This window comes from Sinocyclocheilus anshuiensis, unplaced genomic scaffold, assembly GCF_001515605.1.
Source record: "Sinocyclocheilus anshuiensis isolate Anshui unplaced genomic scaffold, SAMN03320099.WGS_v1.1 scaffold609, whole genome shotgun sequence".
Lineage (NCBI taxonomy): Eukaryota > Metazoa > Chordata > Actinopteri > Cypriniformes > Cyprinidae > Sinocyclocheilus > Sinocyclocheilus anshuiensis.
The window spans coordinates 1183319-1200020 of NW_015541011.1; the positions used below are offsets into that span (position 1 = coordinate 1183319).

General features: G+C 37.1%; 1 protein-coding gene and 1 long non-coding RNA gene across 2 annotated transcripts in view; one reads left to right on the forward strand and one right to left on the reverse strand.

The window, feature by feature from the left end:
• Positions 1–16702, reverse strand: part of LOC107690373 (uncharacterized) — a 26640-nt gene that overhangs the window by 1144 nt on the left and 8794 nt on the right. The window contains exon 3 of the long non-coding RNA XR_001634431.1: positions 4107–4109. This is a non-coding gene — a long non-coding RNA (uncharacterized LOC107690373). The remainder of the gene's footprint in view (positions 1–4106; positions 4110–16702) is intronic.
• The window catches only part of LOC107690372 (solute carrier organic anion transporter family member 3A1-like), a 62546-nt gene continuing 50986 nt past the window's right edge, over positions 5143–16702 (forward strand). Inside the window, exons 1-2 of the mRNA XM_016488683.1 lie at positions 5143–5147; positions 10483–10641. Coding sequence (XP_016344169.1) covers positions 10501–10641 — 141 coding nt within the window. The 5' untranslated portion in view covers positions 5143–5147; positions 10483–10500. The remainder of the gene's footprint in view (positions 5148–10482; positions 10642–16702) is intronic.

The following is a 16702-nucleotide window of genomic DNA, read 5'->3' on the forward strand; positions in this document are numbered from 1 at the left end:
GCCGGATTGGAGTGGTTTGGTTTTGTCAACTCAAAACTAATTCTGTAACTCTGAATTTGTTCATCTACCATCATGGTGCAGGCCGCAGAAGAGGGGTTTGAAAGAGCAAAAACTAATGCCTCATGTCCAATAACTTAAGTTGCAGATTTCATAGAAATAGGAGATTGAGAGGATTATGGAAATATGTGGCACTATGACATGACTATCTTTAGATCTGCCTTTGCCATACATCAGCTTGAGTTACAAATGTTTGTACTCTGTGTTTCCCTCTTTGACTTGAAGATGGCGAGTTCTAAATAGCTTTATTTCAAATTATGCAATGGCTAAACTTGTTCGGCCCATCTTGTGGCATAGAACTGCACCTGTAGAAGATTGCTTTCACTTCTTCAACAACTTTCAGTTTTGTTTTGTTTACTTTTGCTGACTTGCTGAGGGAATCAATTTCCCATCACATTTAAAGGGGTCCTATTATGCTCTTTTACAAAGTCTTGATTTTGTTTTGGGGGTGTACTAGAACAGGCTCTCATACTAGGTTGTTAACACATTATTTTTCACATATTTTACATTATTACAACACCTCTCCCCCAAGTCTGGCATGAACGGCTCGAATAGTTCCTGTATCACGCCTTCTGAAATACGAAATGTGCTGTGATTGGTTAGCTGGGCCAGTGTGTGTTGTGATTGGCAGTTGCTTGCTTGCACCAGTGTGTGGCTTTATTGTTTTTCCCAGAAGTAAAGGTGCAGATTCGGTTTAAAGTCAACAATTCGGTATGCATCGCAGGACCTTCCAGGAAAGCAGTTAGAGAGCAATTTGTTCCAGTTTATTGAACCCCTGAATACTTACTACATAACACCTACAGAACTACTGACGCCATAGAGATTGTGAATGTTTAACGTCATTCTTTCTGCATTAGACTGCAAAACAGTGTTGTGATTTACCCGTGCAGGATACCACAACCCATCACTCCATGTGGAAGGCTCTTTGAAACCCTCTCGCTGCAGTGCCACTGAAGTTTAAAAGCACAGGTTGGCTTCTCTATTGATACCGGCGTAAAAATAGATGGAAGAGGTCTCAGTGTGTGTGTGGTTTAAACACAGAACAGATACTGAAACTCTATTAATAGCTAGGAGAACAAAACTGAAAAAAGAAAGTCGCCTGAGATTTTCTCAATCAACATCTGCTAAGCCTTTAAATGCCAGTGTGGTATCTTTATAATCACAATGTTTCAGAGTACAAGGCTGGACGCTGACGTTATTAGCCTGTTTTCTTTGTATGTTATGTTTGAAATGTTCCTTTCCTGGGAAGACTGAAAAGCAGGGCTGTATACTTGTACCCAGGGGCGGACCGGGGTGGCACAGGGTGGCAACTGCCACCCTAAGAAAAAGCATTGCCACCCGTGTACATAGAGATGACTTGAAAAACACATAAACCATATATTGTTGCAATCGTGTGTTTGTTGTCTTCATGTTTCATTGGTCAAAAAGTTTCTTTTTATTCAGCTTAGCTACAGCAGATATTGTTTTGGCTACAGCGATAGCTGGATGCCTATATCCATATTAGGGATTTCCTGCACGTCATAAGTTATTACTTCTAATAAAAAAAATGTAATATCACGAGTATGAATGAAACATGCACTGCATGAGAGTGTTTACGCCTTGGTCCTGACCACTGTCTTTACTGAGTGTTTTTAGGGAATATTTGCATTTATTCACATGTGATTGGATTAGCTACTCATGTGCTGGACTGTCATGATTTGGCAAATTCAGGACACTAATGAATGAAGTGCATCAGGGGATTTAGAAGTGGGTATACCCACTGATATAGAAGTGGGTATACGCCATATACCTGTGTATACCCTGCACTACACCTCTGCATACACATGATGTCACCTTTTTCACAAATTCACGTTTATGTAGTTTACACAGAGGCAATAGTGGTATCATTTTCAAAAACTTGCATATTGAGATCTGTTTTCAAAAGTTTGTGTTTTTAAGCCCCCAAGATGCTGTTGTGGTGTTAATGAACAGCCAAATCGCCTAAAAAGTTTTCTTAACAATACTTGTTTCAAGGTGATTTTTACCTATGCATGGTTTCAGTTGGTTCTAAATTTCAGCACAAACTACATTTCACTGTCAAACTACATAAAAATGTACTTACTCAGATTTTGGCTTCCATTCATGGTCAGTGGTAGAATCTGTAGGGAACTTGCAGTATATGGTATCTGCTAAATGCTGGCATCTGGAGACATCACATATGTTCTGTCTCCAGGTGAAACTCCAGCCTGCTGGCATGAGTAATTATGTCGCTCCACAGGCCAGATTTCCTCTGATGGCTCCAAGTATGGCACGGTAAAACCGTCTGTAGAACCACAATGTGGAGAAATCTAGGTCAGTGTTTCCCAACATTTTTTTGTCTTAGAGCCCCACAAGCCCATCAGTAAGGCTCAAATGAGGTACAATGACACTAACACTAAAACATCAATTTGTTCCTTTTATAATTAGTTCCCATTTGTAATGTTATATACCAGAACAGCATCATTGCTGCATCTATTTGAAAACTACAGTGCCACTTTTCATTATGCAGCACAAGACAGGCCATTTAATTAAATGTAAATTGATTTTAGCTGTGGGCAAATGAGGTACAATGACACTAAAACATCAATTTGTTCCTTTTATAATTAGTTCCCATTTGTAATGTCATATACCAGAACAGCATCATTGCTGCATCTATTTGAAAACTACAGTGCCACTTTTCATTATGAAGCACAAGACAGGCTATTTAATTAAATGTAAATTGATTTTAGCTGTGGGAGCCTGTGTTTCATTTGTGCTTGTAAAATATAGGGCCACTGGTGTTGTCATAATATCATGCAGTTTGTGCACCATAAAGCACATTAGTGTAATGAGCAAGCCTTCGTAGCGCATGGAGAAGTCATTAGAGTCAATAAAGCCTGCTGACTGCCTTCACCATAATGTGTGCTGGCAATGTAGTGTCTAGATATGTAATGCATCTGGAGAACACTAGTGCATATGCAAACACTTCTTCTGAATTTGTTTGATATCCCGCAGCTGTTTAGCTGTAAAATATTCAGATATTATAAAGTGTACAAATGTGAATTTAAATAGGAAGTTTCAATAAATATAAAAAACTACTGAAATGTTTCTTTTAATAATTCATATTGAATTATTGATCATCTCTGAAAAAAAAAAGACCAGAACCCGTAACGGAAACATGTCAAGTATTTGTATCTCTTTGTTTGTATAAATGGAGTTTCCATGCATGGAATGAGGAGTGGAAATAATTCCAGGAAAACAGGGAGTGTCTGTATCTGTTATTTTGGTCACTTGTTGTTCATCATTTTATAATACATGCACATTTGCCATTTACAATCAACTTTTTGTTCCAACCCAAAGATGTTTCACTCAAAAATGTTTTTAATTGCTAATAGGTCCTTTGGTGCACTGCAGAATTTAATCTATTATATCATGTAATTTCTTTTAAACATACCTTTAGTTCCGTTAATTCCTTGGGAGACGGTTTTAAATCAGTTTTAGATGTGCTGGGCTGACTTGGATATTGTCAGAGGCGGCCAGTAACTAAGTACATTTACTTGAGTATTGTACTTAAGTACACTTTTTGAGTATCTGTACTTTACTTGAGTATTCTTTTTTCTGGAAATGTATTACTTTAACTTTAACATTTGAAAGACAAATATTGTACTTTTAACTCCACTACATTTCTATCAAGGTCCTCGAAGTAGATATTGTGCATATAATTTAGTGAGCTGTACAGAGGCATGTTGTTGTCAAATTGTCTAATAATTGTATGTAACCTTTGTCTGACCTGTTGTTGTGATATTATAAGTGAAGCAGTGAGTCCAGAAACAGCTTTTTTGCAGCACATAACCAGCTCCAAATGTATGGTTTTTCTAACATAGTAAACTTGCTTAGAAGCTCACCTGGTACAGCATTGCAAACTGAAAACCTTTTTAGCACCATTTATTGAACATTTCAGTTCCAAACTGCCGGAATACTTACAACAACCAACGTAAAAAAACGTTGCCAGATTCCCATTCATCTGTTTTGAATAAAACATTTAGTGCCACTTACTGGACATTTCACGTTGAATATTTCGCAAAACGTGCAAGAAGCAACGTAATGTAAACAAATAGGCGATGCCTTTATGAAAAAGATGTTTAGCTGTTTTCAGCCGCTATTGAGCATTTTTTAATATATATATAATTTCTCCGAAGGATATTTAAACGAGTGGCCCACATAAAAACATAATTCTTGGTAATATAATTTGTAAAACAATTTCTAAGATAATTCCCAACCGAAATTAAAACAGAATTTCATCTTTTTTTTTGTCACATTGTTTCTCAAATTCACGTGAAAACTGCATGGACCATATGGAACATTGTCAGAGGGGTTGCTTGTACTATGAAAATGTTTTTCCCCCTAGCAAGTCACTTTAATGCATGTTTTGCATCTACTAATGGATGCTAACATGTCCCACATAAAAACATAATTCTTGATAATATAATTTGTAAAACAATTTCTAAGATAATTCCCAACCGAAATTAAAGCAGAATTTCATCTTTTTTTTTGTCACATTGTTTCTCAAATTCACGTGAAAACTGCATGGACCATATGGAACATTGTCAGGGGGGTTGCTTGTACTATGAAAATGTTTTTCCCCCTAGCAAGTCACTTTAATGCATGTTTTGCATCTACTAATGGATGCTAACATGTCAAGTCTGTGCCTGAAAAAGTGATTTAAAATGTTTCCATGATGTACCTAACTCATCTGCATGAAGGACCTGCATGGTGAGTGTTTCCTTATCTAATCTATTTACGTAAATGCATTTTTTTTGCATATTTAATTCTCAAGCTGTATTTTGAAGCTATCAAAATAGTCCTATCAGGCTTGAACCCACAGTGGTTTAACAACTTGAGTGAACTGCAACCTAATGTTTCTTCTTCAGTGAGGCCCTCAAAAGCCATATCTGGCTTGCAAGAAACTTGTCCGTGGACATCGTCATTGATTTCACAGTTGAGAGGGTTAATTAAATTAATATGCTCTAACTTGGTCTCGTCATAATTAGACATTAGATAAAAGGAGTGATCTCTGATGTCCATATCATCCAGTTTGCTGTAAAGACATCATTTGTGCAGTGTGAGCGCAGCCTCATTTAGTTTAGCAGACCTACTGCAGCATCAGATTAGATAATTACAATTAGATTTAGTTTTACTGCTTTTTCCCCATTCACAGTAGTGCTGAAATATTGATCTCACGGGAAACATATGTTCCATAAGAGTCAAATACCGTTTAAGGCCATTGATGTCATCACTACAATAAATGCCAAGCATTGATTCCCCCTTTGGATTTTACCCCCATTGCTCTGCTCAGTGTGAATACAATCTGTCTTTTTTATAATACCAATATTTTTCTACTAAATGGGCATAAATAATGTGCATGTACTATTTTTCTTTTCACTCAATGAAAATAATTCCACTCAGTTTTGCTTTTTCCATATAAAGATGTTACAAAGATGCAAAATGTCTGTAAAAGTTTTCATAAACCTATAAATAACATCTCTATAGTGTCACAAAACGCTGCCGGAAGGATAGATGGAGATGTAGAATTGCAAACACAGTCTTTTATTAAATTCAAACAGTAAATCCACACCAGGAAGGGAAGATGACACACGTTCACAACATGTAATCCAACAAGTACAGGTGCATCTCAATAAATTAGAATGTCGTGGAAAAGTGACAAACACAGACTGAACAGACTGGGGCTTAAGTACACAGGATAACGAGGGAATTGGGAGGAACACAGGTGAACAGAATGACTAATTAAGAGACAACGAGGACAAGAACAGGAACGACCAAATAAGGGCACATGAGGGAGAAACTGGGTCAAAGGGAGCTCATGGGGAGCAAAACACAACAAAGACAGTCTAATCCTGACATATAGAGCGACAGCAATCTTTATATTTATATTTAGTCAGGGGAGATTCTAGGATTTTCATTTTAGGGGGGCTCAGCCCCCAATGAGGGTATAATAATAAAAAATAATAAATAAATAAATAAAATAAAATAATGTTTGACTAATAGGTTAGAGTGTTATACCAAACCTATTGCAGTATTCCACTGTATTGCATAAATTAGATGGGTACAACATTTGAGTACTGAACAAGCCAAATACAAGTCTTCCTGATCACAAACACACACACACACACACACACAGAGACACACACATGCACACACACACACACACAATTTTCAGTATAAATTTTGGGGGGGCTAAAACTCCCTCTAAAAATGGCCTAGCGACACCCATTTAGTCTATTTATATGCAGTTCCACCATTCAGGCTGATACAATCACATGAATTTAATATTTTGAATGAGCTTTTATTTTATATTTTAATTTTTCACTAACTATTCATTTACTATTCATCTGCTTATACCATTGATTCTCTCTAAACAACACACCCATTCATGTTAAATCATCAGAAAAGTTAGAGAAAGAAAACAGGTCTTCATGACTTAACAGCTGCTGCAAAATGTTTGCTATGGTAACCAAACACAGCAGTGTGTCATCAGGCCTGTGTGCAGCAGCTCTCAGTGTGAGTGTGGCGAACATGAGTCAGAATTTCACACTCTTCTTCCTCAAAACTCTGACCAGAACAGTGTGTTCATACTGTAACCACAGCCGCCATTCTGCTGTTCAAAGTCATAAAACTAGTAGCTGTTCTCCAGATGGATCTCAAAGAGACAAAGAACATTCATTCAAAAATCAATTTGTGAGGCATATCTGCTGCAGTAATATAATATGAAATGATCACACTTGCCAGCGATTCATCAAAAACAAAAAGCTAGTCCGTAAAAACTTCAGCTGTTGAGTTTAGTAAGCGAGCTGTTAAGCATGTTATGTCAGCTTGCAATGAAATAGTCCTAGGCCTGTCTTTATGACAAGTCTTTAAATTCTGTCAGATAATAAACTCATATACTGTATGTTATGAGATTTTGTACTGTATCACCTATATGGTTCCACTGAGCACATTAAAAAAAAGTCCTTGTTTATTTGTTATTTCGTACCAGTATTGTGTTATTGTTTGTTTTTTTTCTGTGCAGCACCAAACATTGTGTAAATAAAAACCATTCCTTTAAGAAAACAAGTATCTAATGTAGGACCAATGTTTATTTATTAATTTGTTTAAGTGTACACTACCAGTCAAAAGTTTGGAATGATAATAAGATTTTTTTTAATTCTCCACAAAAATATTATGTAGCAAAATGTTTTCTTCATTACACACAATTTTCAGTATAAATTTTGGGGGGGCTAAAACTCCCTCTAAAAATGGCCTAGCGACACCCATTTAGTCTATTTATATGCAGTTCCACCATTCAGGCTGATACAATCACATGAATTTAATATTTTGAATGAGCTTTTATTTTATATTTTAATTTTTCACTAACTATTCATTTACTATTCATCTACTTATACCATTGATTCTCTCTAAACAACACACCCATTCATGTTAAATCATCAGAAAAGTTAGAGAAAGAAAACAGGTCTTCATGACTTAACAGCTGCTGCAAAATGTTTGCTATGGTAACCAAACACAGCAGTGTGTCATCAGGCCTGTGTGCAGCAGCTCTCAGTGTGAGTGTGGCGAACATGAGTCAGAATTTCACACTCTTCTTCCTCAAAACTCTGACCAGAACAGTGTGTTCATACTGTAACCACAGCCGCCATTCTGCTGTTCAAAGTCATAAAACTAGTAGCTGTTCTCCAGATGGATCTCAAAGAGACAAAGAACATTCATTCAAAAATCAATTTGTGAGGCATATCTGCTGCAGTAATATAATATGAAATGATCACACTTGCCAGTGATTCATCAAAAACAGAAAGCCAGTCCGTAAAAACTTGATAAGCTGATAAGCATGTTATGTCAGCTTACAATGAAATAGTCTAAGTAGGCCTATCTTTATGATGAATCGTCTTTAAATTCTGTCTGATAATAATTCAGCATAAAAAAATACAAGGGTGCAAACTCATATACTGTATGTGAACTGCTTGAGATTTTGTTCTGTATCACTATATGGTTCCGCTGAGCACAAAAAAATAAATAAAAAAATACAAATAAAATAAAAATAGATAAAATAAATGTTTATTCATGTTATTTTGTACCAATATGCTGTTATTGTTTCGAGAAAGCGAGTCTTTAAAGTAGGCCTATGTTTTTTTCTGTTTATTTATTTATTATTTATTAATTTATTTATATACAAGTGTACACTACCAGTCAAAAGTTTGGATTGATAATAAGATTTTTTTAATGTTCCATAAAAATATTAAGCAGCAAAAATGTTTTCATCATTGATAATAATAAGAAATATTTCTTGAGCACCACATCAGCAGGTATTCGTTTTGAAGGATTATGTTAAGATCACTGAATAGCTGCTGAAAATTCAGCTTTGCCTTCATAAGAATAAATTACATTTTAAAATATATTTCAAATAGAAAACAGTTATTTTAAACTGTAATAATATGTCACACTATTACTGTTTCTACTGTAGGCATTTTGATCAATATGCAGCCTAAGAGCATAAGAGATTTCTTTTAAAAATATTAAAAACCTCTGACCGACAATATGCTTAAACGGTCGTGCAATTTTTAATGTATTTACGCATTAAAAACATATTACAAAAATCGCTAGTGTTTTGTTTCAAACGCAATTGTACGTGCTATGGGCGTCAAAAGCCAGTGTTGTTTTGCGTAAAACGAACCGAATAACGTTACACCCAGAAAACTACTGAGAAATTATTTAAAACGCGCTATTTATCTGCCATTCATGTGCAAGTATTTTGAATACAGTAGTCAGTAAGCATTCAGCTTACAATGCCTGCCGCACAGCGCCTCTACCGTGTCGCTACTGTACACCCAATAGTATGTTCCTGGCTTCCTGCACAACCGGATGCTGCAGTTTCAGGACCGCAGTTCTAGGACCCTATTCTTTTGTAACAGCGCCACCTACCGAATTGGATCACTAAAGATGGATGACATGGACAGCAAATAGAGTGAGTAACTTTACCGATTTTCAATTAAGTTTTATTTTATAACCTTAAAACGATGCAAAGTTTACGTAGCCAACGTGAGAACTGCTAAGAAATAATAATGAATTCCCGATTGCTAGTTTTATTGATTATTACGATGTTCTTATTTCGTGGCCATGATTTAATTAAGCTAAAACCTTGTTGACATAATGACTACAATAAGTAAATCTAGCCAGCATTAATTAAACTTAAAAAGATGATAAAAGCATGTTGATGTGAGATGTGTCAGATTTACCTGTAGCTTACTGTATTAGTGTGAAAACTTGTTTGATACTCATTGTTTTAGCATATTAGTTAAGTATAAATCATCTTTCATAATTAAACTGGGCTCATTGCTTGGTTGCACCACAATATGTGTTATTAGCCTGTCCTTTTGGAAGTACTTTAGATTAATCTGGTTGATGTTTGAAAGGCATGGTAAGCGGTTTGCCTTCTGGACTAATGAGGCCAGAAACTTGATCCAAGGAACTCTTCAGCCAGTGTACAGAGTGCTATCTCAGAGGAGATCCACATTCAGGCTGTCGATGACCACATAGTATACTTAAATTAACTGTTTTTCATAGGCCATCATATATGCCCTGGCTGTCCTCCAGAATTTCTCATTGTAGGAGGCTGAGCAGGTCTTCCTTTCTGGTCCGGATTATCATTACAGGTCAGAGTAGAATATGAATTATTTTTGCACAATGCCCAGTGCACCTTTTGTTACTGATATTTCTGTTAACCCAACAGTGATTGTTCTCTGATAACTATTTCAGTGAAGTGGAAGATTTTAATAGAAGGATTGACGGTAACACTTTCTACGAAGCCTGTATTTATAATACATTATAAGGTTATTCTTAAAGCATTATAAGGAATGAATAATGAATTATAAGAAACCTTATAGTATGTTGCATCATCTTTTAAATAATCGTAAGAGCAGTTTTAATGTTTTATAATACTTATTTGTGGTTAAGTGTATGATGATTTATAACACACAATGTCTCACTGTACAAGACAGCTGTCCGGTAGAAACGCTCACATATATCATGACCGCGGCGGAGAATCAAGCCTGCGGACTAGAGCGATGGTGACGGAATACGAGCAAACACTAACACGACGGGAGCTCGGACAGTCTCAGAGGGAAAGAAAGATGTTTGGAGTAAAAACCAGCGACGTTTTATCCTCAGTTTCTGCGATAGAGTGCACAGGAGGAGAGTTTAGTTCGGCTTCATTCATCGGCGGAGTTTTAATGAAAAGTCTACAACCTGTCACACGGCGCAGAGTCTGACTGTCAACAGCAGTCAGTGCTACAGAGAAATAAAGACACGCTTGATTTAGCGTTTATTGTCCGTTTACAATAGTTATTGCTGCGTTTCTAGGCTGTTGGATTGCTCAGGATGCAGGTGAAAAAGCAGAGCTCCGAGGACCCACAGCGGGATGATATGAAGAAAAAGCCCTCATGTTTCTCAAATATTAAGATATTTTTAGTGGCGGAATGTGCTCTGATGTTGGCACAGGGCACAGTGGGCGCATACTTGGTAAGTAAAGCGATGCTTTTCCTTTTGTTTTGGATTAGTTTTACACTTCAGACTCTGGAAATCACTGTCTGTTCTTATTGACCTTTCTGAACTTATTTGGCTCAAGGTTCGGCTCATTTGGTTTGCGCTATTCCTTTTCTTCAACATTCCTGCACTTGAGTGCACCGTAGTGCATGGCAAGAAACGACACGGATGTGAGTGACATAATCATATAATGATCTTCAGTCATTCATTCTATAACATGCCATGCCCTAAGTTAAAAGAAAAAGAAATAGGCGAAAAGAAGTGAACATCACTGGGTGTTCATGCAATGAAGCAGCTGCCTCAGCAGACATATAAGATTGTGTCAGGCTCTGAGAAATAAGTACGGTAAGTAAGCTGTGGGCCGATAACCGTAGGCTACGTGAGTCATTTTAAGTCATCATCAATAAAAACACCATTTAAGCAATATCACACGAGCAAAAGTACCGTTGGAGTCTTTATCAAAACTTTAGTCTAACTCGGCGATTACAGCTCTGCTCATATTCAGATAGCGAATGTGATATTGCTTTTATTCAACAGTTATAGGAAAAAGTAATTAATATAAAAAACGTATGTTTCAGACAACTGTTAGTTTGGATATTTCTTCAACACCAACGAAAATAGTTCCATTAAGAGCAACAGCATGGAGCTTTGTGAGTGACCAAGTATTGTATTGTACTGAACGGAGTTAAGCCGGTCAGGAACCACATATGAGTGGAACGGAGCGACAGAGATTTCCCCTCCCCGCTCAGTACGTTCTGTAATCACTCTGCTCGAGATCCACTCCTGGTTTTACATTTCTCGCACTAGTTCACTAACGAGAGAGAGACCCGCTCCAGCGATAGACAGAAAGAAAAATAAGGATGCAGAATCCGGGACAAGAGGAATATATTTTAGATATCTGAGAGATATATTTGATGATAATCTCTTTAATATTTACAGAATGTTAAAAGTCTTTATCTTCTCTTTATTTTTTTAACGTTCCTCATATTATGTAGGGCTACAGCAGATTATTGCTTTTATATATAAAAAATAAGGTCGCTATGATTTTGCCAAGTAAGACATCTGTTGTTGATCCTGGATCAACATTACTGTCCAAAAATATAGACTTAACCCAATCCCTACCCCTAAACCTAACCCTACCCATCATTTATTTCTAAAATCAGTGTGAAATGATAGCCGATTAACAAGGGTGTAGAAGCACCTAACCCTGATCATAAGCCTAAAACAGATATTTTCTGAAAATTTATCCCTCAATTCTGATTGGTTGATTGGAATGTTGTTCCAGGATCAACAAGGATGTTGATCCAGGAACATGTTGTACTTGGTGAAATCACGCTCACCAAAAAATACAGCATGAAGAAATAACGAAACATTTTAAAAATGTTATATTAAATAACAGCAATCAAAGATATATTCCCTAACAATACAAGTGTTGCTATGCAGCAAAAAATAAAAATGGATGCTACTAACAATCCAGGACAAGAACAATTAGATGTCTGAGAGATATTTTTGATGATAACCTCTTTAATATTTACAATAAGAGAGCATGTCAAAGTCTTGTCCTTATTTTGGCGAACATGTAAGATTGTCGAAAAGCTTTCCTCTTATTTTGAATGTATAGACTATTTACAGTGCAGTAGCCTTTAGCAAATTATTGCTTTTGTAAAAATGTTACATGAAAAAATAAGGACGTTTTTATTTCTATGTAATTTCATTAAATAGCATACTTCGACTCAAAGAACTAGCCTAGTTCCTGACAAAACAAGTGCTTCTATTCGGCAAAAATAATTATGGATGTAGAATCCAGGATAAGAACATGGATAAGATAGATATCTGAGAGCTATACCTCTTTAGTATTACAGGAAGCGAGAATATCAAAGTCTTCATCTTTTCCATATTTTGGTGAACATGCGAGATTTGTTTGCTTTTTCTATTTTGACACAACAGTGCTGCTTGTGCTGCAGTTGTCTGTGCTTTGTTTGTAGTGTCCGATATCTGAAAGAAAATTCTCGCATTGCTTGCTGTCAGTGAGTTGAGTACTGCTCTATATAGCATCTTTGATAAGGAAGAGATTTGTCCAGCCATGTCTACCCTTGGGACGTCTCTGATGTCTGTGTGCGCTCAGACCATATTTGGAAAGGAAACAATCATTTGCTCTGTACCAGAAAGCCACAATACATCATGGAAACAGTCTCAAAGGGGTACACTTGTTGTGGACTGGATTTGTTCCCAGCTTATGGAAATTCTGATGTTTGGAAACCAAATCAACACAACATTGTCATTTAAAAAAAAAAAATGTGGGACTGGAAGATGTAGAGAATGCCCAGATTTATTTTGACAGATACGGCATTAAACTAAACTTATCCTCCCTGGGGTTTTTCCATTGACAAACGAGCCATCAAAATGCTTCAAACTATTTCCAAATATGTCTTAAGCAAACATTTGTGTGAAATGGTAGAAGTTTGTATACTCAGAGAGTGCTTGTTTAACGTGTAGGTCAATGGGTTATTTATACATAGAACACAATATTGGTATTCTCACATGACAATGTTTTGTTCAAATCCACCTTTATTTGTTCAAGGTTAAAAATATAATATCGTTTATCAGCATGCAGGCCATGTAGTAGCATTTAAATTTTCCATGTAATTTCCAACTGATTAAATTAGATTATCTCAGAAGCAGCTGTAATTGTCCATTTTGAGAAGGAGTCTCTCCACCGTCCTTCACAGACTGACTCAGTGGCTTGTTTCAGACATCATACTCATTCCTGGGCATTGTGTCAGTTTCCTATGTTTAGCCTCAGCCCTGAGCTTGACTCTGGGCAGTCTGGACTTCCCCCATGAGCTAAGAGAGCCAGTATCTTTATTTAATCTCTGGAAGCACACACAACTTGTGCACATCGTTGTATAGCTTTCAATATGCATGTATTTAAAGGGGTCATGAACTGCCTTTTTTATTATTTTGTACTGTTCTCTGAGGTCCACTTATAATGTTATCAAGATTTTTACATCAAAAATCATCATAATTTAGAAGTAACGCTCTATTTGTCCTGTTTTGAACCCCCTCATCGGAACGCTTTGTCTGAATAGGTGTGGGTGGATTGTAGACTCAGAAGTAAACACTGAAGTAAATGATTGGCTAACAGTTGTGTATGTTTGACAGTTGACATCTTTCATATATGGATGCTGCAGCGATGTCGAAGCAAGCGTTGATCTTCTTCTGTGGAGGCGGGGTTTAGCCTCATTGTTACGTCATAAAGTGGCACATTCCACAACCTGTTGTTTCAGCAGATTGGCTTCAATATAAGTTTTTAGACTAACAAGAAGGTTTTGAGTTCTGAAAGTCACAGGATGTTTTTATAGTACAATGACCTCATGTAAAGATCAAGCAAATTTGTATTTCTCAGTTCATGACCCCTTTAAGTACTCTGACAAAATGCTGGGGCAGTGTTTGCAAATGTCATTTGGCAGACATGTCACGTGACATAACCAAACAAATATATCTGGTTAATCTAACCTCAACTCTTTACTTTGTGCCTGCTCAGTTCGCTTGTACTTAAATGCAGTACTAAGCAGAAACATGTAGATGGCTGTATGACGTGTATTTATGACCACCTTATTGCTCCTGTGAGATTGGCTGTTTCAATAAGATAAAAGCAAATAAGTGATATTAGGCAGAGCTTCAAATGCAGCAGTCCCAAAAGGTCAGTTTAAGAGTGATGTAAAATAAAATGATACATTGTAGTCTTTTTATAGTTAATATACTTTAAGGCCAGAAATGAAAATTCACCCTTTTCATTTTCTAAATGCATATTATAAATCGTACAGTGAATGATTCATCCATGCACACATTGCATTTTTACTTTTACCGGACCTTACAGTGTTGGATTTCTCGCTAGTGACATGCACGAGCTAGGGCTTCAGTGATGACAGTTTTGTTGGCCAACCTGTAACTTGGTATCACCCTGGTTCCCTCGACAAAAAGCCGGTAAAGGTAAAGGATTTTACCATTGGCTTTTGGACTATTACAGAAAATAAGCTCTCTCATTTTGTTCATCATGATAATCTTTACAAATAAACACATCTTGAATGTTGAAGCCTAAATACAATTGACAGAAGTAAAAAGTTAAACGTAGGCTATAAACGAACTACACCACGGTCGCGTGACTTCAATGTCAACGTTTCAGTCTTCATTTAAAAAACATTTTCCCTAAAAGTTTGAGTTAAAATATTTTGTAAGAGCGTGATTATAAACACAACAAGGGTGTGAAAAGTGAACTATAGTGAGTACATGAGTTTACCTGTTCGGTGTGACGACGTGTAATATCCCTGACAACCTCTGTATTCCCATTTATAAAACGGTTAGTTCCAGTCCTTGATTCTGTTTGGTCAACAGCTGTGTTTTATTCACGATAAAGCACGGCTATGTTTGTTTCACCTTAGGGTTCTGTGTATCACTGTGCAACCAACCATGTATTATGCATTTCAGCAAAATTAACTGTTTATTATTTATGTAATGAATTATGACTGACCCCTGCTGGCGTTATGTTGCGTTGTTCACATTTAATTTTGAGGCCACGCCCCTTCCCTTCAGCCCTGTTTACACTAGCAGCGACTTTTGTCGCCAGGGGCTGGCGATGAGGTTCCTAGTGGGCGTTCTCAATACTGGTTGCCTTGACAGCGAATCAGGTTTCTTGCCGCTAAGTACAAACATTTTGGAGGCAAAAGACTAAATATAATCTAAATCTAAATTAAATCCGTACATACAAACAAAAATGAATGAGAAACAGAGCCTACTTTCTTCCATTGCGTATGTTTATCCACGGCGCTGAGAGGAGAACGATCACATGAGCTCTACCGTCTTCTTTCCTATTGGCTGTTGCTGCTGAAAGTCGCTCTTCATTTGCATAAAGTTGAAGGATTCTGAACTTTTTCGCGTCGCTGGACACGCCCCATCTGGTCACCAACGGCTGCTGTCGCTCGTGTCGCCGGAAATCGCCAGCTCTCCATTGAAATTAATGGGATTGTGTCGCTGTTGCTGTTGTGTTGCTGTTGTGTGTCGCTTGTAGTGTGAACGGGGCTAAAGAAACTCTTCTCAAGCTAGCAACCTCATCGCCAGCCCCTGGCGACATGCAGCGACAAAAGTTGCTATGTTGATGTGTGCACGTATTTGTGTGGAAGCCCACAGTTTCCGAAGCACGGAGGGAATATTACTGTATTTATTACTTTTCTGTAGGCCTGGGCGATAAAACGGTATCAATATTTATCGACGGTACACCTTCATCGATAACGATATAAAAAATGTTCGATATAGCGCATGATATAGGCACGTGCTATGAGTGACGCAGACAGCTCACACAAACACGAACACATGCTGAATTGAGTGCTGTGCCTGCCTGTGATGAGGAGACGGTGAATAAAAAAATGTATATTAGTCGAATTTAAAATAAACATTTGCATTTGAATGCAAAAATGGTACAATCGAATTTTAGGAGTGTGTCAGGGAGCGTCATCAGGGGTGCGCGGGATGCAGTGATAATGATGTAAGTGACGTTGCATTTTAATGTTTTGTTAGTCTAGCCCACGAGACGCGCCGCTGCTGTGTTATTCGTTCAAAATATTAGAGAAATATAGTAGCTCAATGCGTAGAAGATCTTGATTAGGTTAAAACCGAAACCAAGCCATTCACACAGAACGCATATTCAGCACATTTTTACACGGACAAATATGACTGCTGCACTCGCGTCTCATGCAAGAGATGCAAAGAAAGTCATGCAAAGTTAAAACAGTTTTAACGTTTAGAAAACGCGATGCGAATTTGTGAAGGTTTATTTCATTTCACTGTGTCTCATATGGTTTTAAATGCAATCTGTGTGATCGGCGATTTGGCTCTTTGTATTAGGCTAAGCAATGCATGATGCTGTTTTGTTCATAATTGTTTATGCAGTTTACAAAATTGTAAAATGTTAATTTAGACGTTATGCACGTTTTTATAGACAGTTATTTGAATTGACAATTAATGCGCTGCATTATTTTGC